General features: G+C 32.8%; 2 protein-coding genes across 2 annotated transcripts in view; one reads left to right on the forward strand and one right to left on the reverse strand.

The window, feature by feature from the left end:
* Positions 1-27,736, reverse strand: part of LOC134693874 (basement membrane-specific heparan sulfate proteoglycan core protein-like) — a 172,506-nt gene that overhangs the window by 5,054 nt on the left and 139,716 nt on the right. The window contains exons 72-85 of the mRNA XM_063554809.1: positions 19,679-19,858; positions 17,839-17,974; positions 16,313-16,557; positions 15,468-15,656; positions 13,497-13,646; positions 12,385-12,603; positions 11,989-12,081; positions 10,617-10,838; positions 9,009-9,125; positions 8,362-8,442; positions 4,465-4,592; positions 4,036-4,207; positions 2,899-3,033; positions 902-1,127 (exon numbers count right to left, since the gene is read on the reverse strand). Of these exons, the coding sequence (XP_063410879.1) occupies positions 902-1,127; positions 2,899-3,033; positions 4,036-4,207; positions 4,465-4,592; positions 8,362-8,442; positions 9,009-9,125; positions 10,617-10,838; positions 11,989-12,081; positions 12,385-12,603; positions 13,497-13,646; positions 15,468-15,656; positions 16,313-16,557; positions 17,839-17,974; positions 19,679-19,858 (2,293 nt within the window). The remainder of the gene's footprint in view (positions 1-901; positions 1,128-2,898; positions 3,034-4,035; positions 4,208-4,464; positions 4,593-8,361; positions 8,443-9,008; positions 9,126-10,616; positions 10,839-11,988; positions 12,082-12,384; positions 12,604-13,496; positions 13,647-15,467; positions 15,657-16,312; positions 16,558-17,838; positions 17,975-19,678; positions 19,859-27,736) is intronic.
* LOC134693875 (uncharacterized) lies at positions 21,913-27,220 on the forward strand. The gene is made up of 2 exons (XM_063554811.1): positions 21,913-23,669; positions 26,662-27,220. Exon 1 carries the CDS (start codon positions 21,986-21,988, stop codon positions 23,660-23,662), a length of 1,677 nt encoding a protein of 558 aa, XP_063410881.1. The 5' UTR covers positions 21,913-21,985; the 3' UTR covers positions 23,663-23,669; positions 26,662-27,220.

The following is a 27,736-nucleotide window of genomic DNA, read 5'->3' on the forward strand; positions in this document are numbered from 1 at the left end:
AGCGGGTAAACAAACACACTGACAGACAAGCATAACTCCACTAGGTGGGGCAATACTTGTCTCATTAGCAATCATACCACATCTCATTAGTTCAATATAAAGTCCAAATTCGAGAAGTATATTTTAAAATATAAAATGTAATGGAGGAATTTCAAGAGAATTACTTATATTTAATTATGGAATTTTTCTCTGTTGAATCCCAATTATTCTGGCATTTTCAAGGTATCCAAAATTTATTGAAAATTAAATGATATTTTGTACCCTGAAAATATCATAAAATGGAAAATGGAAATGGGGAATGTGTCAACGAGACAACAACCCAACTATAGAACAGACAACAGCAGAAGGTCATCAATAGGTCTTCAATGCAGCTAGAAACTCCCGCACCGGAGGCATCCTTCAACTGGCCCCTAAACAAACATATGTGATTTTTTTTCCCTTAAAAAGAGCAATCATAACAATCCAAGTTAATTATTGTAAAATCAGAAATTATTGAGTGCACTTCTTATTGCAATTATTCAAGAAGGGACAAAAATGAGAGTTTAAATAATGTGATATGAAAAGTTCTCTAGAGGTATTGTTTATGTAAATAAACTCATCAAAGATACCAGGATTAGAATCAATTTATTGAGTATCAACTTGAAATAAAACTTTGAACTTGATTTCGAAAAAATCTGCACAATTGTCTATGTTTCAGTTATATGAATGTGAGTTCCCATCATTGTGAAACTCACCCTGTCGCGTTATTCACATCAATAAAAACCTTGTAATAATTTCTGAATTTACAGTATAAGATAAGCAGAATTGAAATAAATATGACTGTGTATCTGAATTGAAATATTTATTTGTCAAAAACTAAATTAATTAGGACTTGAAAAACTACAAAGCTTTGGTACATTACCTATATTCTATAAATCCATCTTTAAGACCAACTGATACATAGTCCTTTGACCGACTAATGCCTCCTGCAGGAGAAGCCTGGCCCTGGTAAAATATTAGACCATTAGGTTCTGTGGTCCTGATGGTCACTTTGACAATCTGTTTGTTCTCTGTCTGGGTCAAGAAAGACTTGTCGAACTCCAAAAATCCATCGCCTGTAACAGTGATCTTTTCTCCAAGTGGGGTTGCTGTTGAGATGATATAAAAGACAAATTTTAAAATATTCAAGAGGATACCCAACACTTTGACTTAAGGTTGTACTTAGATGAGATATGGAAATTTGTGTCGAAAGTGCAGACTCCTTGTTTTTTTCTCTGCAATACAGGGTTAAATATTTTACCCCATAACATGCATTATCTTTTTATAAAAGACTTCAAAAGCTCCAAAAATGCCATTCACACAAATTTAGGCCGATTCTATGTTCTTTTTCTTTCAATTCAATACCCAAATTATACCAGAATACACATATCAGGTTAAAGTCCATGTCAGCTTTTTACCTACATTTAAAAAAAAAACAATATCTCGAAAAGGAGCCCCATAACCTATCAATATTTTTAGTTTATTTGGTTTCTTAATAAATACTCTACCAAGTAATAGCATCAATTTTAAATTCTAGATTTGGACCATTTAATTATCTTGACTATCCACTTTGGACTGTTAATCAAAATATAGAAGTTTCAAGAAATTTGAACCACACAATTTTCAGGAACTGTGAACTTGGTTGAATACCAAGAAGTTTGACAAAAACTTATTGTTATCAATATGCCTTTTAAATTATGGTGCTTGATTTCTCTTTTCTAAAAATAGTATGTAACTGAAATGTTTAGTTGATTTTTTTTTAAGTTAACTTTCGTAAGTGTTCTATATCCCCTGAATACATTATCTTAAGACAACTGGTCCAAGTGCACAGTTATTCCGTAGTGCATTTCTTTTAGACCATAAATGAAAATTAGAACAAGAATGTGTCCAAAGTACACGGATGCTCCACTCGCACTATCATTTTCCATGTTCAATGGACCGTGAAATTGGATAAAAAATATAATTTGGCATTAAAATTAGAAAGATAATATCATAGGGAACATGTGTACTAAGTTTCAAGTTGATTGGACTTCAACTTCATCAAAAACTACCTTGACCAAAAACTTTAACCTGAAACATGCACTTTCATTTTCTATGTTCATTGGACCGTGAAATTTTGGTCAAAAGTTTAATTTGGCTTTAAAATTAGAAAGATCATATCATAAGGAACATGTGCACTAAGTTTCAAGTTGATTGGACTTCAACTTCATCAAAAACTACCTTGACCAAAAACTTAAACCTGAAGCGGGACAGTCGGACGGACGAACGGACGCACAGACCAGAAAACATAATGCCCCTCTACTATCGTAGGTGGGGCATAAAAATCCCACCTGCCCTTTCTCAATAATATTTTCAAAGTTTGTTGTACTACTTTTGGGACAAATTATATCAAAATTATAGAAAACTTCATCTGCTTTTACTCAAAATATGGACAATTTTATGTTAAGGGGGTCTTGAAATCTTTTGATAACTTCCGAAGTGCTAATTTTAACCTTTTTCAGCTGGACCATTAAATCACTACTTAATTTACTTTAAAATTCAAGACACAAATTTTTTCAGTGTTATTTCATCCCCTGACTTGCTATTTGAGGCATAAAACACAGAGAAATGAATTTTGAAGGGGTATAAAAAAAAATTGGCAAGTAAAGCACTGTCCACACTAAGGACTATATTCGTGGACAACGAAAATCAATGGGAGGATAACTGTGCACTCGGACCAACTCAAAACTGTTGTTTGGTGATAAACATTGACTGCTATTGAACTGTTACTAATGACTACAACCTTCATATTAGAAATTGATTTCAGACACCATCCAATCAAAATTGACATAACATACCAAAAAGCATTTATACTTGATACTGTAGGTATAAAATACTTACTGCCTTCACAATGAACCCCAATATAACCGAGTGGACAATCACATCTGTATCCATCAGCAGTTATACTACATGGGGCGTTGTTTTGACATGGCTGCTTGGTGATGCATACATTTATCTGGGTCTCACAATTCTTTCCTGGAAATAAAAAAATCAAGTTTTTATACAGTGACTTTCTTGAGAGATAAACGATACTAAAGGGACATCCAAACTCATTTAATGAAGAAAAAATACAACAATTTAAGGCAAACAAGAATGTGTCTAGAGAACATGGATGCCCCACTCGCACTATCATTTTCCATGTTCAATGGACTGTAAAACTTGGTTAAAAATATCTCATTTGGCATTAAAATAAGAAAGATCATACCATAAGGAACATGTATGCTAAGTTTCATGTTGATTGGACTTCAACTTCATCAAAAACTACCTTGACCAAAAACTTTAACCTGAAACTTGCACTTTCATTTTTTATGTTCAGTAGACCGTGAAATTGGGGTCAAAAGTCTAATTTGGCTTTAAAGTTAGAAAGATCATATCATAAGGAACATGTGTACTAAGTTTCAAGTTGATTGGACTTCAGCTTCATCAAGAACTACCTTGACCAAAAACTTTTAACCTGAAATGGGACAGACGGACAGACGAACAGACGTACAGAATAGAAAACATAATGCCCGTCTACTATCGTAGGTGGGGCATTAAAATGAAAAAAGATCAAAAGTCAAACAACCGTATACAAAACACATCATAGAAAACCAAAGACTGATCAATATCATCATAACCCCACCCTAAGACAGGGTGATAGAAGTCACATTGTAATTGAAGTTATTTATACAAGAGAACATTCAAACTATCGATTCTTCTTTTTTTCCATGTGAGGCCAAATATACTAAAACAGTCAAAAGCAATATTCCATCAAAAAGCAAAATTGCCAAAATAGCCTCATTTTGATATCATAACCATAAATTATTATGAGCAGCAGTTTTACTCAAAATGAAGGTTTTGTTTGTTACAAAGTGTCTAACACATTTATATTGAGAAGTTACAGTTTGGGGTAAAGCTCTAACCAATAAAAGATTTAATTTTGCCAATGCTATCGAAAAATAGAAACTTCACAGAAAACTAGATCTTCAAAATACTGACCAGTGAATTTTGTAGGACAAACACATCTGTACTCCAAAGATGAAAGTCTTTCACAAGTTCCACCATTGAAACATGGCCGACGATTACAGATGTTTCTCTCCCCACAATCTTGTACATTGTATGTCTCCACAGCTGAACCAATCAAATCTACTTGTTTGGAATTAATAGTTACCTGTTAAAATGAAGATAAAATAACAAAGTAAAAATATGTAATCAGATGTAATAAGATTTCTTTAAACACATGAACACTGTTTTCTCTCCAGAAATTTGTACTTTTTTTTTTATTTTGATAATTCAAACATTTTCAGCCCATATATGGTAAAATCTAAATTTAAATTTAACAGAAAAATTTCAACATGAACCTCAGGACCCAGATCACATAACAACTCATAATCTGAACTCTTGAACCCTGATCACATGACAACTCACCTCAGCCACACAGCCGACCAGGCCATCAGTGATTCCCAGATTTTGTGGTAATTTATTATCAGAGTCAGTTCCTCCAATATATAACATGGTTCTTAGATCCAAACCAATTGTAGTTCCAGGTGATGCGGCTAAAAATTAAGTAAAATAGTGTAAATGTCATTTTTAAAACAAATTGATTACCTCCCTTCTTGTTGACATTTTAAAGGGAAGTAATTGACCATATGTTTTAAAATGAATCAGATTTAAAGAATGATTAAACATTTTTTTAAATCCCTTTTCATTCGAACCCCCCTTTTCTTGGCATTATTAAAATTCTATAAACTAACTACAAAATGTCCAACTAGTGTCTGTGAAATATCTGAAATCTTAATTTCTAAATCAAACTTCATTTTCTTTGCAAATATATATAATTCTTGATTTTTAATATTGATAGAAAGTAAGAAATATACTTCTGAAAATAAATTTCGTAACCATGCAAAGTTACCATTATATTTTAAAAGTTAAAGTGAAAGATAAATTGAACAGATAACAATCAATATCTGAATTTAAAAAAATCTAAGAACTATATTAGCCAATCAAGATTAAGCTCAAGACATGAGATACAAGATAAAAAGGTCAATTTAAAGATCAAGCAATGGACACCTGGTAGCTAAGCCTAATATCAAGAATGGTCAATATCAAATGAAGCTAAATGTTGATTGGTGTTTAAGGTGGTACCTAACACTACAGGGAGATAACTCTGTAAAATCAGCTAAACGTTTTAATAACGTTGTGTTGTAAAGGGAATATTAAGCTTCTCAATGATCAAAATTGGTGTTTGTCAAACTGCTATATAACCAGTGTAATTTTTCTGACAAAACGGTTGGTTCAAATTTTTTTATTCTTTTAATATTTTTGTTAAAGAATCAAAGTAAATACTTTGACAAAATTTTATGAAAATTAAACGAGCCAAATTAATTTTAGTGAAAGTATTAGGTACCACCTTAATGCCACTTTCAGCTCTATTTTACAATTTCGTGAGTCAGTTTTTATTGATAGGGTAAGCGGAGTCCCCAAAGAGAAAAAACAACCTATATTAGGAAAACTGACAATCCTTAGACCAATAAGTCAAATTAGCTTGGTGTTGAGTGCATAGAGTGATCCTCTCTACTTGATGGATTCAAACTTACTACCTCAATATTGACTAGCTAATGGCATAGCAGTTCAATTACATAGCTGACCACTGAATAGAAGTGACCACTGAATAGAAGCTTTCCCCATATTGTACATTTATCTTTTGAGATTTATATTTCACTGATGACCTTTGATTTGTCATCTTTTTTCTTTTAAGGGGGAAACAATAGAGAGGGATTGATTGGGTTTTCATCCAGAATTCCAGAGAAAATAAATGCCAAACCAATACAGCTAAACTCCCATGAAAATAATGGACCCATTTTTGTATCACAATATAATGAAATCCTGAATTCCCAAAAATAAAATGGACTTTCCCCAAATTCCCACATACTAAACAGTTCAATTATAAATTCCCATAAAATAGTCTTTCTAACTCTCATGACACCAAAGGGGCAATGAAAACGCATAAAAATCATTTCTGCCAATTTTCATGAGTTCCAATGTTTGTAGCAGAACAAATTTTTGAAATTAAAACATAACAACAGCTGTAAAGTGTCAGGCTGAAGTCTTTCAGGGGCGGATCAAGCCATTTAAAAAGGGGGGGTCCCAACCCAACCAAGGACCACATGTCCCCATTAAAATGCCCCCGACCCCCCCCCCCCCCTTCCTTGGATCCGCCACTGCCTTGGACCAAGTTAGCTAAAAAAAACGATTACTGACTGAAACTTCCATCATTAGGTTAAAATGTTAAATTATGAAGAACAGAATGGAAAGACAGACATCTAAATTTTAAGTTAAAACTAATCTCTCATGACACCATGCAATGACAATCAATCTATTCATCGATTGGCCATTTCAAATTCTTCAGAGCATTCATCAAGCATTTTGATTGGTTTATACCTTCTTAACAAATGGTACTCCTCCAATCAAATTTTCAACAGCAGACATCATGCATTGTGATTGGTTAAGAATTACCTAATTTTGTGCATGCATGTGTCAGCATGTCAGAAAAAAACATTTCTACTAACATTCTTAAGGAAAAATTATAAGATATCCTATTTTCAAAACATAGATTTAAACAGAAAAAATATTCATTCTCATAAATTAAGCAATTCCTTATAGATGTGAAAGCTTTATATATACACTTTTGTCCAAGTTCCAAATATATAACTACACAAAATTTAAAAATATCATTGAAAGTCATCATCTGATTACAGGTCAAGATAGCAAGCTTTGACACCATGTTTAATTGTGGTTCTTGCAGAAAGAGATAGTTTTATTTGATGTGATTGGTATTAACATGTGATTTGATGCTATAATATATCATATTTTAGGGGATATTCATCTCTTAGTTTGGAGCAATAGAGATATGACAAGTGTCATAAGTGGAGCAAGAGAGATATGACAGGTGTCACAAGTGGAGCAGGAGCTACTGACCATTGGAGATCATTTAAATTCAACCCTAGTTTTATGTGTTTTTTTGCTCAGTCTTCACTTATCTCTGCAGTGATTTACAAACTGTTTTTGTCACTCTTTTCTGATGATGAACTTGCAATGCTATTTTTAAACATTGAGTAAATGCTGCCAGTAATTTGCATTTCAAGCAGTAAAAGCAAGCTTCAATTAAGAAATTATGTTGAAAAAGTAATTGGTATTTCATGACTTGAATTTACATGCACATTCAAATCTATTTCAGAAAGAAAAAAATCAGAAAAAGACACAAAAAAATCTAAATTAAATAGTTGATATGCACATTCCAAATTATTTTTTGTTAACAAAAAAAGTTTTAACATTGACAAACAAAAATAAGGCCAACATATTTCTTATCAGGACAGTGTAATGATCCTGTTTAAGACCACACAAAATGTTAATTAAATGATTAAAAATCTCAAATGTAGCGAAAAACAAGACCTTTCATTTACTACTTGGTGTGGGTTGGCAAAACTTTAATTTTTTTAATTTATTGAAACCTTTTCTAACAAACAAAATCTTTTTTCCATTTCGATTTCTTTTCTTAGTTATCACGTTTTTTTGTCTAGAAAAAAAACCCCGTGATAACTAAGAAAAAAAACCCACAACAATATGGGACATTCTTAAAATATCAACTTATCTTTAAGTTACTAAATATATGTATACTTAACGGCTAGTAAATATTGTTCCTATATTTTAAACCCTACCCATGCATTTCCAATATTCAAGTTACAATGACCTACTTAAAAGGAATCTTCCTTTTACATGCAAAAATCTAAAATAAAATGATAATGATTTATGATGTTGATTCTAATGATAAAACTAAGCTCATCATAATGGAAAAACCCACACCAAGTTAAAATACTGGTCTCCAAAGACAAAGATAAGCATACAAGCAGTATGAAAACACCATTGAAAATTTGATATCTGTTAAAAAAATCCATGAGAACATTTTACTTTATTAAACAAACAATTTTTTCTATTGCACATAATTTTTTGACAGATTTTATTTGGAGGTAACTGTTTTCAATTCAAAACAACAACCAATGCTGGTTGACAGCTTATCTGTCAAGGCAATTCAGACCTGCATTTCCCATAAAATCTTTCGACTAAAATTGATAGTAAATATAGAATTGTTGCTAACGTAGGATAAATTTTGGTCCCAAGATTTTTTTGGTCAAACTCAAATCTGTACCATAGAAACATAAAAGTTATTGTACATTCTCTTAGGTTTTTTTTAAAGTAAAATTAGGAATTTTCAATGGTTTTTTTATACTACTTTTAAAAAAAACAAATATCAAGCAGTGCCTATACCTCTTCTGTAACGATAACGTCTCAACAGATGGTAGTTGTAGTAATTTCTATATCTATTGTTGTAGTAACTCCATGGCCAAACTGAGGGCAATAAAAGTCACAATTATCAACCATTAGTTGCTTAGCAACCAAGGTCTAAACAAAAACATTGTATAAAAAAAAATCACCAATTGACAAAACTAAGGTCAATTAAGGTCTCATTTATCAAAGGTCAAAACAAAAATATTTATTGAAAACTATCATCAATCAACTCAACTGAGGGAAATTAAAGTCACAATTATCACCCATAAGTTGCTTAGAAACCATGACAAAAAAATATATCGAGATATGATTGGCTAGGCAATTTAATGGGTGGTGACTTACAAAATTGAGTTGAAAAATTATCTAAAATTGAATATTTCGATGCATTTTAGTGGTATATGAGATAAATATCTTTTAATCAGAAGATACTATAGATAAAATCATTTCTAAGAATAAAACAAAACTCTAAAGATCAACAGATAAGAAGTTTGAATCTTAGTCAAACAGATCAAATTTTGAAGAAAAAGAAACCATTTTCACTTCAAACACAGATCTCAAAATTGCAAAATTTGGACTTCAAACATTCACACTCCCCTAAACCTCAAAATTAGGTATAGTTATCTCACCTTTGACAGGCTCTTCATCATTAACAACAAGTGTTCCTTCCTGTCCTTGTTTAGAAGCAACAACCTTGACCCATTCATTGACTGTTAGCCTGCGTCTACTGCTGAGAACTGCTGGGCCTGAAATCAAATTGAAGGCTTTTCTTTTTAAATATGCATGAGAAGTTGAATAACAAATTTGAGAACTAATAATCTTTGCTGACATGCAAAACACATGAATAATGTCACATATACAGTCGATTCCACTTAATTGCATACTGCTTAATAGCATAATTCGGTTAATTGCATACTTTTCTCCTGCACAAAACCATTTCCCATTCACCTAATGTTAAATTGTCCGGTTATATGCATAGCCTTCCAAGTGGCATTTCAGTTTATTGCATAGAAAATAATCGTCAGCTAGATATGCTCAGTTAAAACTGACGAGATTTTTGACCGGAAACGGCAATTTGGTAAGTATATTTTTCTTGAATGCATCATAATTTTCATTATTATTTCACATTTACTTGTGTGTTATTCAAATAAAATTTTAAAACAGTATCTTTCGTGTTTATATGATTATAGAAAAGGCCTCGATGTGTACACAGGTAAAGTTTCCCATATACTCTATTTTAAGCCTCGAGGTCATAAAAATGTCAATCAGCTGATTGTTGTAAAAACACAACCATTCTATGATCTTCTATCTCAAAAGATGTTAATTATTGATTGAATTTCAAACATTGTTCATAGATTACATTTTGGGTGAATTTTTAAAACATCAACGCCTGCTAATTATCGATCATTATTCAATGTGTAATCTCATAATTCAGCTTGGGTGATCTACATTTATGTTAAATATTACAGGGCATTTATACATGGTTAAAGAATTTTATACATCAATCTTTCCTTTTTAATATTTTTTTAAAAGAAAATTAACTTCTGATTATTATATTTTCTCACTTTCAACACTTGTGTCCAGCAAATAACCCGTGCAGGGCCCCATCATCTTTGCATATAGGATGTTATATGTTATAACGATGTTAAAGTAACAGTGTCACATCACTTTGTAATCGGTAAATACTGAATATCAAAGGCAGTTCATTGCACAATTATTGTTTACAATGATTATAAACTGTGTAGTATTGTTAAACAGTTAATTTTAAACAAAGCGTAACAATGTAATTTGTACATCCGGGTCATAGAAACAAATCTATTTTTAGAACAATTTTATTTTCGTATCTCAGGTGAAGGAAAAGTCGGTACATAAATAAACTAAAACAAAATGTGTTTATAAACTTTATTAAAAGAATACACAATGAAATAAAATGTATGACACTAGACAAATAACTTTTATTAGAATAAATAAGCATTCAATATGTTGTAAGTGGACTACGGACGTTCATCTTTCTTCTTTGCTGATCTGCACTATCAATGTAATTTGACTCCGTAATTTTGCATATAAGCATATAAGCATACTCCGCTTTATTGCATAATTTTGTCTGACAAATAGGCTATGCAAATAACCGGAATGTACTGTACTTCATCTAAAACATGTTTGTGATATTTTGTTGTTTCCAAACATTGCTACCTAGGGAATAAGTAAAGCAAATGAGATATCCAGTTCTGACTTACCTGAGCCAGTATTGTATCTGAACTCCAAATATCCATTCCTTAGAGCCAAAGAGACATAATCTCCAATTCCATCATTACTTTGAGCACTATATAAAACAATTCCATTATCCAGACTGTGTGGTTTAAATTCTAATTCTATCTTCATTTCAAACTTAGCTCCTTGTACTGCAGCGTAGGCAGCAAATGAAGTCTTGTTGAATCTTGGAATGTTGATTCTTCCAACTGAAATATAGTTAAATCATCAAATTTGTGTACATTTTTAGGTTTGTAAATAACACTACAGGGAGATAACTCTGTAAAACTCAGCTGAATGTTTAAGTTCTGTTTTATTATTCAGGAAGTATTGAGCTTCTCAATGATCAAAATTAGTGCTTGTCAAACTGCCTTATGTATAACCAATGAAATATTTCCATTGCAGTGTTGGGTTCAATTATTATCTTTTTTTATATATTTTTACTGCTAGTAGTCTGTTGTTATTTATGTATTATTGTCATTTTCTTTATTTTCTTTGGTTACATCTTCTGACATTAGACTCGGACTTCTCTTGAACTGAATTTTAATGTGCGTATTGTTATGCGTTTACTTTTCTACATTGGTTAGAGGTATAGGGTGAGGGTTGAGATCTCACAAACATGTTTAACCCCCCCCCCCCCCCCCCGCATTTTTGCGCCTGTCCCAAGTCAGGAGCCTCTGGCCTTTGATAGTCTTGTTTTATTTTAATTTCAGTTTCTTGTGTACAATTTGGAAATTAGTATGGCGTTCATTATCACTGAACTAGTATATATTTGTTTAGGGGCCAGCTGAAGGACGCCTCCGGGTGCGGGAATTTCTCGCTACATTGAAGACTTGTTGGTGACCTTCTGCTGTTGTTTTTTTTCTTTCTTTTCTACGGTCGGGTTATTGCCTCTTTAACGAATTCCTCATTTCAATTCTCAATTTTATTTTGTCAATGGCCTAAAGTAAATATTTTGTCCAAATTTTAATAAAAGTAAACAAGTCAAATTTAGTTTAGTCAAGGTGATTGGTACCACCTTAACATAAGGCATTTTCATGGGTGTCTGAATTTAGACTCAACATCCATGGAATATTTAAATAAAAATTATATAATTTTGGTGTTTGGATGTACATATAATACCTACAGGCTGTTTAAAAAATTAATGATAGTGGTGGGAGAATAGCAGGCACTCAAATAATTGGAAGTTTTGTTTTCCTTAGAATTTATAATTATTGATTTCTTGTTTTTTAAATACATTATCCATGCATCCTTAAACATTTTCTATTCTATGGAAATTTTCAATTTGTCATTCACAAAAACTAATGAAATGCCAGTAAATTGATATCATACTACCAGGGTAAAAATAATAATATTCACCTGTCAGACAACCAGGTCCAGAACTTTCCATTGGACAAATACAAGTGAACCCATTAGGAAGGTCACGGCAACGTCCAGCTGGTCCACAGGCACCTGTAAAAGATAAGTATATTCTTAAAATCCTAAACAATCATGATTGAATCATTCCTGGTGTTTAACACCACTAAGAGCACACTAGGCTGTATTATGGCAGCCATTATGTTGGAGGAATCTGGAGTACCAGAAGAGGAATATTAACTGGCAATCCAAGTCATTTTGTCAAATGTACCTTGCCAAAAGGGAGGTTTAAACTCACAAACATAGACACAATTTATTACCTGGATAACTTCTCTGTCCCTGTTGGGCACATTGAGTCAGACAGTGACTCCCCAACACAACAAAGACACAATTCATTACCTGGATAACATCTCTGTCCCTGTTGGTCACATCTCTCCCCTGTAAATCCTTGAGGACAGACACATCTGAATCCATCTCCTGAATTAGCAGGAGTACATCTAGCTCCATTCATACATGGTCTGTTCTGACAGGCATCATACATCTCTATACCCTCTAGAGTAACAGCATCAGCTCCCAAGTTCAAGTTATCACCATTTCTTTCAACCTGGCTAATGGCACCTGGCAAAAAAATCAAATACCTTTTACAAATAGTTATGAATAAAACCTCTTTCAGCAACTTTTGGCAATATAACATTGGCCAATTTGTTTAAAAAGCCTATAAGAGAAAGGAGGTGGAGAACCTAATGAAAAACAAGACTTTTGACTTTTCCAGGTAACTTGCAAAAATAGTTAATTAACTGGAAGAGTCTCCATAACATTGTCATACAAGTGTATCTTATATTTATGCCCTAGTGGATTAAGGGATGATTAGTTATAGAGCTATTAACTGTGACACTCCTTTGATATCTGACATGTATTAATTTTTATCATATCTTTTTGGTATAAAATCAAATGAAAAACTATAAATATACAACTGATCTTGTTTCACAAATTAGGAAATTTTAATACCAGCTTTTCTTGAAAATATTAATTAAGTGTTGGTTATCATTTAAAAATGTCCCTCTGAGTAAATCTTACCTTTATGGAGCCAGGGAAAAGAATAATACAGAAAAATTAACATTGTGAATGGAGTTTTGCCTTTTAAAAAACAGAAAATTGAAAGTCAACTAAACAAGCCTATGTTCATAATCATAGTACACAGATGCCCAGCTGCACTATTCTATGTTCAGTGGACAGTGAAATGTAGGTCAAAACTTTAATTTGGCATTAAAATTAGAAAGATCTTATCATAGGGAACATGTGTACTAAGTTTCCAGTTGATTGGACTTTAACTTCATCAAAAACTAACTTGACCAAAAACTTTAGACTAAAGCCTGACAGACAGATGAAAGAACCAACAGACTGACTGACACACAGACCAGAAAACATAATGCCCCTCTACTGTCTTTGTGGGGGCAAAATATACCAATAAGTCATCAATGAAAAAAATGTAAATATAAATTTGACATTACCTACAAATCCTGTGGTATATCTGGCTGGCTGAGGTATCTTACTATAATCTGGAACACCACCTAAGTACATGTCTTGTGTGAGGTCCAGGCCCTGGAATCGGCCAGGAGTTTCTCCAATGTATTTCTGTTTCTCATTGACAGTTAAAGTACCTGTGATATGATAGAAAATCAAATTATACTACATGAACAACAGACAAAAAAACAAGCGATCTTACTGCTGTTTTTCTTCTGATAAACACAGAGGTTAAAACGTAGACACGACTTCAATTGTAAAATGGCTTCTGATACCGGAATTTGAGCAGAATTCCTTAAGGTATATGATATGCTACTAATACAGCTACATCACCAGTACTTACTGTAAACTAAAAATGTTTGCAACATTTTATTATTGCAGTGTAAGCCATGGCATAGTCTGGCAACATTTAAAAGTTGAATTTTACAGCATTATTCATTTGCAGTGTTTTCAGAAATTGCAATAAAATATCTTGCATTATTGTCCATTGTTCCCAATTCAACTAATGCACACACCGTTAGGTAAACTATTATAGTAAATCTATTTGAATAATACAGTAGTAACTTTCTGATAATGTTGTAATATCTTTTATTTCCATTGATACTTTTTATCATTTTTTAATGATTAACTTCAAACATGCCCAAAACCAATTTGTATTTTGCAAATCACTGCAAAAAGTCAATCTTTTACCAACAAACCATTGATTGTATGTGTTCATTGATTCATAAATTAATATATCATATTATACATTTAATATTTGATACTTACTGTGGAAATTTCCATTCAAAAGTAGCATTAGAAAAATAATATATTCATAATCATAATAAATTACACATCTTAATCTTTAAGAAAAATTTAAGGGAGTTCGCTTCTCAGTTTCAAAGTAATTAACTTTTCAAAACACTAGTTTATATTGATAGGCAATTAATTAAGGAATCCAAAGAGCCAAAAAAATATGTAGGTCACTGTGCTTGTTTTCGAGATATGAGGGATTGAAATTTTGGCGGGATAATATTCTCTCTCGACTTTTCATAGTTTTATTATTAACAAGTTGAAGTTCTCAAAAACATTTAAAAAGTAATTAAAATTTTATAAGACTTTTACCGATGGCTTATCATTATACATTTGTACATGTAAAAGATTTTCATAAAGAAAAATGGGGGTCACCGGTCAAATTTTTTCAATGCATTCAAATGGATAAAACCAGAGGATTCCGAAAATCTGCCAAAAAAATCCAAAACATGACAAGCCAGCTTCCTTAATTAATAAAAAAATATCAATAACAAGGAACTTAAAACACATGTAAATAATACAGAATATATTACCACAACTTTATTTTTTATTATTTGCTTGCATAAAAATATATATAATCGATTTATTGTTCCTTGCTAAATGTCCAGTGGAAAATATTGGAATAATGTATCAAAACAATAATTCTTTATACACCTCCCATTTTTCTGATAATTGATTATACATGTAATTGGTTTTGGTATTTATAAAATTAATCAATTATGTTTTATTCATTTAAGCCGATTATTTTTATCCATATTTCATATTATTTCCTAAGTTTTTGTGAATTCATTATCAATAGTGGAAAAAAAAACACACTTTGGCAAAACCATAAATGTACAATAAAATATCCACGAAAATGCAGGTTTTTCTCAATCTCTGAAAATTTGTAGCCACAAAAATAAATGAATCCACAGTACTTATTTTCATTGAGTATTTTGCTGTCAATAATAGGCTTCGTTGTTGCCACAAAAATTAAATTTCCACTACAATGTGTATTTTTCCCTAAATCTGCAAAATTTGGTATCATAAAAAAATAAATGAATCGAAAGTATTTAATAAGATTTGACCAAAGAAAACTGTTTTCCTAGGCTCTTTCGGGATTGTATAACAGAAAAAATATTAATAAAATGATTTCTCAATTAAAATGTTTATAAATCACAACTGACCAGCTTTCCTGTTTCTCTCTAGTCTGACTGTGTGCCATTGGTTCAGGTCCAAGGTCTCGTTACCCTGAATGATGGCTGGTCCAGATCCTACATCAAAGGTGAATTCTGGGTAACCTTCTCTCAACCCAAAGCAGACGTAATCTCCACCTCCTCTCTGGAAGTCCTCGTTACCATTATACAAAACTAAACCTGTCAAAAACAATAAAATACAATTTATCTTTACTTAAGCTAAATATTTCTTGTGTTACAAAAAAAATGGAAGATAAATGCCTGTCTAAAATGTAATGAATTCAGGAAAATATTTCCATCTTTACTAAATCAAAATTTTAAAGATTTTTTCATGTTTCAATATATTAAAATATAAATGCCAGAATTTCTGAATCATATGCATTCTGGAAAATATTTTCAAAAGCTTACACCAAAATGTTTGACAGACCTGAACAATTCTTGACTGAACCTCAATAATTCTCCTCTAAGCACCTCATTTAGGAAATAACAGTATTGTATTTTAAGCTCCGACGGCATCAATTGGGGATTTGATGGTCGCAAATTAAGTTTACTGGCGACGCGTTAGCGGAGACAGTAAACGGGTATTTGCCACCATCAAATCCAAAATTGATGCCGTCGGAGCTTAAAATACAATATTGTTATCTCCATTCTAATGAAAATGACAGAAAACAACGTTAAAACATGTATTTAAAATCTGTCATATGCCGTCTGCGCTTGCGCGTACGTCCCATAGCATCAATTGTCAATTGATGTCATGTAAGAAAGTGACGTTATCCAATCAAAATGAACGTTAAGAACGTTGTTGCATTAGAATAATGAATATGTTCTGCCCTTACCATCAGTTGCCTCTGGTTTAAGTCTAAGCAGGATATCAAAGTCCAGATAAACATCATTCATTGGTGGATAAGTTATATAGGAAACTGGGTTCTGTGGGAAGTAGGGTACCAGATCTCCAACAACAAGTTCCATTGGTTGTTCAATCTTTCCGAGCTCATTACCAGCACTACAGACATACATGCCAGCGTCATCAGGGTTTACCTTGGGTATTGTCAGACGACCATCCTTCTCCACTGTATATTCGCTAAAATTGAAAACGAACAATTTATTTTCAAATATTTGGTACTTCATTGCTTTTATTTATTTATTCACATACCTTGCAATTGATTCAAACAAGCATTTTGAGAGTACTGCATGTCACTACATAGAACCCTACCAGGTAAATATTTATCAGTAACACAATGTCTTAATACATAAGTTATCTTGAATGGTCAACAATAATATATCGCTCAAGGTGAATAATTATCTATTTTAACATAAAAACTAATTTCAACAGTAAAAACTAACAACAAAACATTGTCCAATTTGAAACATTCACTAAACATGCATGCTGAAATTGACATGGTTGATTTTGTTATACAATCATACAAATTCAAGTTTTGCAATCAATAGTTGTCATCGTAGAAAAGACTGCTGTTCATGTGTGTATGTTATTAGAAAATTAGTGTGATTCTTTTTGTTCTAAAGAAATGTTTGAAAACAAAAGTAATCGTTAATTCGCAATTAATATGTCATTGTAATGCGACTGCAATACACATTCTGAGGTGACATATAGGTTCATTCAATACTCAGTCCCGCAGTGGGCGGAGCTTTAAAAAGATATTTGTAGGGCTGCATCTTTATAGTAGAACATCCAATTGCAGGATAAATAGTAACAAAAGTACCAATACAAACCTTGGCATTTGTCCATCTTTTCTGTACCATGTGATATCAGGTTGTAAATACCATATGACATTGTAAAAATAAAAGCTCGAGCTGGCAACCACCTGCTTACATAGTAATAAATGTACCGATACAAACTTAGCATTTGTCCATCTTTTCTGTACCATGTGATATCAGGTTGTGAATAACATATGACATTGTAAAAATAAAACCTAGAGATGGCAACCACCTTCTTACATAGTAATAAATGTACCGATACAAACCTTGGCATTTGTCCATCTTTTCTGTACCACCTGATATCAGGTTGTGAATAACATATGATATTGTAAAAATAAAACCTAGAGCTGGCAACCACCTGCTTACATAGTAATAAATGTACCGATACAAACCTTGGCATTTGTCCATCTTTTCTGTACCACCTGATATCAGGTTGTGAATAACATATGATATTGTAAAAATAAAACCTAGAGCTGGCAACCACCTGCTTACATAGTAATAAATGTACCGATACAAACCTTGGCATTTGTCCATCTTTTCTGTACCACCTGATATCAGGTTGTGAATAACATATGACATTGTAAAAAAATAAAACCTAGAGCTGGCAACCACCTGCTTACATAGTAATAAATGTATCGATACAAACCTTGGCATTTGTCCATCTTTTCTGTACCATGTGATATCAGGTTGTGGATATCCTACAGCCTCACATGACATGGATGCCTTAGATCCCAGAGCTGCTGTCATGGAGTCAGCCTGACTTCCTGATATTATAGGACGGGCTACAACATATCAAATAAGTATATTATTCTGTTTATATGAAAATCCTAAATTTGTTGTGGCATTACCAAATGAGAGGTATATAATAGGACAGACTACTACAAATCTAATAGGTATATTGTTCTGTTATGTATATTATTATAAATATATCAAATCTTAATTGATTGACATTACCAAATGTGACTGTATATCATAGGACCGGCTACAACAGATTTAACAGGTGTATATTATTGATTTTCCCTAAAAATCCAAAATTTATTGAGACGTCTTCAAATGAGACTGTATAAATTAGGACAGTCTACAAGACATTTTAAAGCAGGTATATTATTTTATTATATATATATATATGATTATGGTGAACAAAAAAATCCTAAATTGAAAGTGACTTTCTCAAATGAGACTGTATATATAGGGACAGGCTATAACATATTTAATAGGTATATTATTCCATTGTGTATATCATTCTGTTTACCTTAAAACCTAAATTGATTGTGACATTATACCAAATGAGATTTTTAACTGAATTTAGACTTGTCATGTGTAACACAACAGCTGAAACATATTGAGCAGATTCTGCTTACCCTTCTGGAGTACCTCAGATCAGCCCCAGTTTTTGTTGGGTTTCTTATCTTAATGCTCAGCAATTAGGTTTCTATTTAGTGTTTTGTGGACTGTTAACAATTGTTGGTCTTCTTGTCTAATTTCAGTTTTTCCATGGAACTAAGATCTTCTAATAGCAACTTATAAGTTCCCGCATAGGTTTTTCTACCCCATTTTTTTAAATAGCAGTTTAAGATATTGAAAAAGACATCATTACTCTTCAAGTACACATTATTGGGTAAAATAAATTTCAGGAAGAAAGTACATAAAAAAGTGTGTGTTTTCATATTGAAATGAAAATAACTAAAATGGCAGATTTGTACTTATTCAAACCAAACATAAGTGTTCAGTAATCTATATGCAGGACGACACTGGTGTTTTGAAAAAACCTACATTTCTGTTCTTATACAAGAATGATTGCAGAGAAATATTTTTTTCTTACTAAGCATTTGTTTTTGATTCAATCACTCTATGCATGATCAAAATGAATTCACTTATTCTAGTTATATATGCATAACTAAATTGATTTGGAAACTATAGCTGAGAGTGGGTCTCATTGGGGTCTAAGCATGACACATGAAAGTAAAATTATTGTTGCGTGAAAACAGGGAATGAGGTCTTGCGGGACCTGGGAAATGACAAAAAAATGAGAATTGCTTACGTACATAGAGTTAGCGGGATACGGGAATCTAACAAAACAGTAAGCGGGATCCAGGATCAGAACCCCCAAATGAGACCCCCCTGAGAGTGGGATAGATCATTTGTTTCTCTGATAAAACATTGTCAACTGAGGCAAAGCCAATTTTCAAGGTTCACAATGGTCTTTTTCCAGGGGTTACCAATCTGCTCTAGCACCATCTCAGCTATGTGTAATCAATTTTATTATACTGAATATTCTGTTATTACTGTCTATTAAATTTCTAAATTAAAATAATAAACTATGACATCTTGTATATAACAATATTCAGTAAAGCCCACACTTAATCACAAGGTGTCCTTAAAGGGTAATATAGAATACTTTACATGGGATAAAACAAACTATCCCTCTTTTATTAGCCAATCAAAATATAGCTTTAACATATAGTAAAATAATTGTAAATGTTCACCTTTGACAAACAAATTGACTCTTTGTTGTATTGTTCCTCTCAGATTTTGAGCTGTACAAACATAAGTCCCAGCATCCTCTATTCTGACATTTGGAATAACCAGGAACACATCGTTCACGGTAGAAGTCTCCGGCAGTGGTTCTCCTATTCTTGACCATGTTACTGTGGGTATGGGTGTTCCTACAAATTATTTTCATATTACAATTATTTTTTTTTATACACACATCATTATTTTAAAGGTCAGTTTGGTCTAAAGTTAGTTCCATGATGCAGGGTTTAAAAATTTGACACAAAAGGATAAACTACATCTATATAAGGGTGATATAAAATTAGGGAAAGTAAATGGGTACCTAATGCTTTAAATCTTGAAACTTTGAATTAGATAACAAAGCTGGGATGAAATACTGTTTACTGAAGGGATGTTATAAAAATCAAATTCTAGTTTCTCTCTCTTTTTATTTCATTTCCATTTCCTCAAATAGAATAATTTAGCTAAGGACATGCCATAAATGCAATAAAAAAACTACGCTGAAAAATAAAATCAGAGAAGAAATGTAAGGGAAATTTTTTATGCTTTTCAAAGGAAATTGTGGATAGATATTTATTGGTTGGATACCAATTTCTGTAAATTTGGTAAAGATTATGAATTCAAAAGGTTAACAAAGTACAAATTTCCAATAGGTTTGTACACAGCCAAGGCTTTTAGTATGCACAGGCTCCGTGTCAAAGACATAATTTGACCTATAATGGTTTACATTTATAAATTGGGAATTGGATGGAGAGTTTTCTCATTGGCACTCATACCACATCTTCTTATATCTATTTAGCAAAAGCACAAAATCAATATCAACGAAAATACAAAATGTTTCTTAATCCACATGAATTGGTATCCAACAAAATTAATAAATCCAGTTGGCATAATGCCTTTTTTGAGAAGTTTTTGCAAAGAAAAAGTATAGAACAAAAAATGCATAGATCATGCCTTCCACAATCTTCCCATGCAAAATTTAAAATTTCATGCTGGAAAATAATTTGGAACTTTCAAAGATAAAGAGATATATGTTTTAAAAAAATCATCAGTTTCATTGAAATTAAATAGCTCTCTGTAGTCCATATCTTATATAAAGGTAAAGAGTAAACTGTAAAAAAAAACATGTATATCAAGAAGGACCATATTGCCAACCCCACCAATTCTGGAAGGAAGACTTTCTCTTTTTCTTCAAAAAAATAATTCTCCCTCTTAGGACATCCCATATGTGAGGGGGGTCAAAATTCATTTCTTGGACTAAAAACCCTGGTATTGTCTTCCCTATCTTTATAGTTAGAGTTGTTTGACAGTATTTTTTATGTATTGCAAAAAATATTGATTGAAAAATATCTTAGCTTAATATTAACATATTGTTTAAAATTGTTAAATCTCTGAAAAGATACTACAATTTCATCCTTTTGTGTTAAAATATTTAAATACTTCATATCTTCACAAGAAAAAAGTTTTCACCAATTATCTCCCCTTAGTGGAACTGGTAAAAGGGAGATTATCCACTTGGTTGGCAGGAGTGAGTAAGACATTCAAGATAAAACACTCTGAAGTGCCCCAGAGAAAAAAATAGTGTTATATCTGACAAGCTTATCAAACAATACTTACTTAATTCTCCTTTAAAATAAATTTCCTAACATTAGAATGTATACTGAATATGTAAAGAAATTAAAATGTGGAAAAGCTAATACTTGGAGAACAACTAATAATACACCTTATCGCTATTTGTCCGCCATTACTGAATATCACACAGGTTCCCATAAAATTTTGACTTCATAAAACAAAATATCTGACGTGGCACGCAACAATGGAAAAGTGATTGTCGATGCGTCAAAAGTTCAAGCGGCTGGGTCAGCTATGATTAGCGATAAGGTATATGGTACTTAATAACATTATAATGTAGCTCCTTTGCTCTGTGGTAACCATTTTCATCCCTGTTATGAGCACTTTTATTGTCTTACAACAAATGCAAAATACAGTAAACCATTTCTCCACTTACAATAAATTTTATATGAATTTGGTTAAATATACTTACCATGAGTTACTATTATAAATATAGAATACGTTCCGCGTTTTAGTATGTTCCCAATCGCAAAAACATCGAGGAGACCGAGATCTTTAAACATCCGGTATGTTATGAAATCTACTCACTCGATTCAAGGTAAGATCAGTTTTATTTTTTGCGTTCAATTGAACGGATGTTCTCATCGTAATTTAATATATATTAGTATAACTCTTCAAAGTTTATATTTACATCGTTTTTCAACGATATGGACGGGTCTTCATTATACGAAGACACGCAGGATAGTATTACTATGGAACCTGTTTCACCAATGTTGGTAAGGATAAGCAAAGAATCCGTGAAAACAACAGGTAAAAAGAAAAGATTGTCAAAATCGGAAAAATTGCAGTCCGAATATGACAAGAAGCTCCAAAGTATGGAGGAGAGCTTTAATGGCAAATTGGACAAACTTTTTGGTTTGTTAGTCACCAACAATCAGAATAGAGAACAATTGCTCAGATCTGATTGTGTGAATATTGGTAATCTTCCGCCTGGGGAGAATAGACCATTAAATTCACTTGAAAGAAATATTGGTAATCTTCCATCTGGGGAGAATAGACCATATATTTCACTAGAACCAAACTTGGACCAAAATCTGGGGTCGCCAAGAGTTTCTAGAAACCAAGATTTTGATAATAGATCAGAAATATCCATACATGTACAACAAACTGAAAGGCATGATTTAGATATGAGATCAGAATATGATAGTGGGTCTGGAGGTAGTCCAGTTAGACAACCCGATGATGATTATATTCTACAAAATGACACTGTAAATAATAATCGTAAATGTGAACGGTTTATTAAACATGTTGTAAACTCAAATGAAGGTTTTTCATTAAATGACAATATTGAGTCTGATCAAGGACAGGCAGTCAATAAGAATGTTAACTTTTTAGCAAAAATATTTAAGGAAGATATTGCTAAAGAAAAATCTAGTCTTGGATTAGTATTAGACCAGACACAGGTAGACATTTTAGAAAGTTCTTGGCGTTCAAAACACCCAGAAAGAATTTCTGCCTATAAAGAGGAATACAAGAGTGTTTTCCCTATTCATGATAGTTCAGTTGAGTTTTTGCAAGTTCCAAAATTAGATGACTTACTTGAACCCATGTTAAGACAGACACACGGTGAAAAAGCAGTTAAAACTTGGGACAATCACAGGCAACTGCATACACAACCTCTAAGACAGATAGAGAAATTGGGTTTTCAAGGGCAACTCAGTGCAAGAATGAACATAATTTCTGTTCTTTATATGCAACAAGCTCTAGGTTCACTTGTACAAACTCTTGAGAGTGATGACTTCGAGAAAGATAAAGTTTGTCAAACTGTAAAAGATGTTTTTGCCATGTCTACTAAAACACTTGACCAAGCAGGCCGTACAGGTGCCTTTTTACATTTGGTCCGTAGGCAAGCTTCCGCTCAAGATTCAGGGTTAACAGGCTTGAAAGATATGAGCAATAAATGCCAATATTTGCCACTCACAAATGATGGGGTATTTGGTAAAGGTCTAGAAATAGCGTTAGAAAAACGCAAAGAGCAAAAAGACCAACTCTCTGATCTGTTACCAGAGTTCAACAGAAAGAGAAAACTTGAAAACAATGCTCGTGAGAAGGGAAACATTAAGGTTTCCAGATCTAGTTCATCAGGTGGGCAAAACATTAAGAACAATAATTATAATGTGAAATCAAATTCTAATGCAACTAGTACATTTCCAAACTATAGGAAACCTGCACAGAATTTTCAGAAAGACAAGTCAGCATCAGCACCTAGACAGAGTGGGCAAGATGCAAACAAGACCGGCTTCAAGTCTGGCTTCAAGTCTGGCAAGAGTGCTACACAGTCCTCATGGGGTTCTTTTCGGAACCCCAAGGGAAGAGATAGCTGACTCAGAAGTAAGTTTTTTAATGTGTCCAGAGATACCTGTAGGAGGTCGATTACAAAAATTTCTTCAAAATTGGGAGAAAATAACATCAGATCAGTGGGTTCTCTCAATTGTAAAGGAGGGATACAAACTAGAATTTTTTCAAAAACCTCTTTGGACAGGGATAAAACAGACTTTTGTACAAAAAGACCATTTAGGTATTTTTATGCAAGAAATAAATGCTTTATTGGAAAAAGACGCCATAGAAAAGGTGCATTTTCCACATTATGTAACAGGTTTTTACAGCACATTATTTCTAGTCCCAAAGAAAAACGGGAAGTTAAGAATGGTGACAAATCTAAAACCTCTAAACAGTTATCTCAAGAAAATCCATTTCAAAATGGACACTATGCCAAAAGTAATAAATTTAGTGAAACCAAACGATTGGGCCATATCTCTCGATCTATCAGATGCATATTTTCACGTCCCAATTTTTCAAGGTCACAGACAGTACATGAGGTTCTGTGTTCAAAACCAATGTTATCAATGGAAAGCAATGTGTTTTGGTCCAACTTGTGCACCACGAATTTTCACAAAAATTGTATCAGTGGTGGCAGCATATCTCAGAGCTCAAAATGTGAGAATGGTGGTATATTTAGACGATTGGATGATAATCAATCAGGACAAAATTCAATTATTAAAAGATCGAGAGAAATGTCTCAATCTGATAGTTTCACTAGGTTTCATAATAAACAGAGAGAAATCAAGTTTAATTCCAAGTCAATCAGTGACTTACCTAGGGGGAGTTTTTCATCTACAAAAGGGAATAGTAGTCCCTACATTAGAGAGAATTCAAAAGTTGCAAATGTTAATTCAGAACATGCAGAATGTGAAGACAATAGCCTTCGATTTTCTTCGCATTCTGGGTGTGATGGCATCATGTATAGAGTTGATTCCAAATGCACGTCTACACATGAGACCAATACAATTACATCTTTTAAGTTTTTGGAATCCAATTTGCAGAGATATGACATTGGAAGTTCCATTTACTCAACATCTAAAATTCCATCTATTATGGTGGACAAATTCAGTGAACACGCTGAAAGGCCGATCTTTAGTATCTCCAATATCCACTGTAACAGTCACAACAGATGCTTCCAAAAGCGGTTTTGGGGGTTATGTTGGGAATCAAATATTCCAAGGGGAATGGAGTCCACAACAGAAAGAGTGGCATATAAATTGCTTAGAAATGAAAGCAGTTTATTTGACAATGAAACATTTCATAAGTCTGTTAGCGAACAAGTGTGTTCTCATCAGAAGCGACAATACAAGTGTTGTCCAATATATAAATCGCCAGGGAGGGACAAAATCAACCAGTCTTTGTCTTTTAACTTGGGAGTTATGGCAGATGGCCATTCAGAACAAGATAGTTTTGAAGGCAGCACATATAATGGGCAAGAAAAATGTGTTGGCAGATCAATTAAGTCGAGTAAAAATACGCCAAACAGAATGGACTTTGAACAAGACAATTGTCAATCAAATATTTCATCTTTGGGGTTCCCCAGTGATAGATCTATTTGCGTCATGGGAGAACAGACAGACAGAGGTTTTCTGTACTTGGATTCCTCATCCCAATGCACTAGCTTTGGATGCATTAACAATTCCATGGGAGAACATGTTTGCTTATGTGTTTCCTCCAATTTGTCTGATTCCGAAGATATTAAGATATATGAGGCAGTTCCACTGTCAGATTATCTTAATAGCACCTCAATGGCCACGGAGACACTGGTATCCGGAAATTCTACAGTTATTGATAGCTCCTCCTATCAGACTTCCACAATGGGAAAAGTTATTGACACAACCCAAAACCCAAATTTGCCATCCAAATCCTCAAATGTTGAATTTAGCAGCATGGCTCCTCTCGACAGAAACTTCAAAGCAGAAGGATTTTCTGAATCGGCTAGAAACTTGCTCAATGCATCTTGGCGAAAGGGTACTCGAAAAGACTATATTACAAAATTCGAAAAGTACAATAGCTGGTGTAGTGGGAAACAAATTGATCCCTATACAGCTACTTTAAATCAGGTTGCTGATTTTCTGGCTTATCTGTTTGAATTAGGTCTACAGTACAGAACAATATCTGGGTATCGCTCTATGTTATCAGCAGTGTTACCACCAATTGATAATTATCAGGTTGGTCAACATCCTTATATTTCAAGACTGATAAAAGGAGTTTTTCATTCTAGGCCTCCCAAGGTTAATTTATTGCCTGAATGGGATTTAGAGATGGTTCTTAATGCCTTACAGAATGAACCTTTTGAACCTTTATCTGATGCATCTTTAAAGTTTGTTACATTTAAAACAGTGTTTCTCATTGCTATAACAACTTTTAGAAGATGCAGTGACATACAAAGTCTAAGAATTGATAAAGAGTCTATGAGGGTTCAGGACAAAGGTATAACTTTCATTAGACATGGTCTGTCAAAACAAGATAGACAAAGTCATTTTGGGGCCAAAATTAATGTACCTCATTTCAAAGAAAGAGAGTTTTTAGATCCAAAAAGGTCAATTACTATTTATTTGGATAAAACCAAGGAAATAAGACAGAAGTTAGATGCAACTGACAAAGTCAAGTTATTTTTAGCAATGAAAGAACCTCATAAACCAGTAACAGCAGTGACAATTTCTAGTTGGATTGTCCAAACAATCAGGTCTGCTTACTCAAATGACAAATTAAAAGTTAAAGGTCATTCCACAAGAGCAATTGCTCCGAGTTGGGCTCTATATAAGGGAGCTTCTACAAAATCGATTTTAGATGCGGCAGATTGGTCATCTGAATCAACTTTTGTAAGATTCTATTTACGAGATATAGATTCTGACAAAGTATTACAATAGAATTGTTTTTAAAGAAATTATTGTATATAAAGATGAAAATAGTTTTCACATAATTTTTATTTAGGAACAAATGTATATAGAGCATGTATACAAGGTTTCACATAATGTTTATTATATAAATTTTTCAGGATGATGACTAGTAGTATCCTGTAAATAGTTTGTTTGTTTTTTGGTGGAAGTTTTTAATGTTTGACAGTATTTTAAAAAGAACTGTTTTTGGTGTTTTCTGAGGAATGTTTTTGATTCATATCCAAGAAATTTATCCTCCACCTGCAAAGAACTGCTTGTTAATCAGTGAGTATTCTATATTTATAATAGTAACTCATGGTAAGTATATTTAACCAAATTCATATAAAATGGTAATTTTTGAAATCTCAAGAAGAGATTTTATATGAATTTATAGGGTTAAATATACTTACCAGGAACCACCGCCACCCCAAATAAATTTCTTTTTGGTGTATATTGGTTTGCCAATTAAACGCCAAATAAAACTGATCTTACCTTGAATCGAGTGAGTAGATTTCATAACATACCGGATGTTTAAAGATCTCGGTCTCCTCGATGTTTTTGCGATTGGGAACATACTAAAACGCGGAACGTATTCTATATTTATAATAGTAACTCATGGTAAGTATATTTAACCCTATAAATTCATATAAAATCTCTTCTTGAGATTTCAAAAATTACCATTTTTTTAAAACATAGCATTTAAAGTTGGGGTATTCAAAATACAATAAAACAAGAACAAGCAAAATAAAAACTTGTTCTAACCATCTGATAATCCCTTGCATGGTTCTTTGAATGATAGTTGTTGTTTCAGCAGTCCTTGTTATATCATTACAGCATTTTTTATATTGGTGTTAGAAGCCATAGTGCACAGAGAGAACAGAAACCTTCAGCAGGAAAACTGGTAAATCATTGTAAATTTACAACAGTCAGTCAAATGACATTGCAAATCTATGTTAATTAAGATAAAAGTCAAATTACATTGCCATGATTTTTTTTAAGACATTCCAAAATCAAACTTAAAACCTATAGACAGCCTCAAAGCACTGGTGGGCGCAGACTGATAGTGTATAAACAAGTGGAGATAAACCACAAAATGAGAAATATATCAGACTTTCCAAAATCAAACCCCAAACCCAACAAGCAGCCACGAAGGACTAGTGGGCTCAAACTCCTAGTGTATGGATGAGGGGAGAC

This window comes from Mytilus trossulus, chromosome 12 (assembly GCF_036588685.1).
Source record: "Mytilus trossulus isolate FHL-02 chromosome 12, PNRI_Mtr1.1.1.hap1, whole genome shotgun sequence".
Classification (NCBI taxonomy): Eukaryota; Metazoa; Mollusca; class Bivalvia; order Mytilida; family Mytilidae; genus Mytilus; species Mytilus trossulus.

What these genes read in the sequence shown, in the direction of transcription:
- LOC134693875 (XM_063554811.1), top strand. Translation starts at nt 21,986, where the DNA reads ATGGACGGGTCTTCATTATACGAAGACACGCAGGATAGTATTACTATG.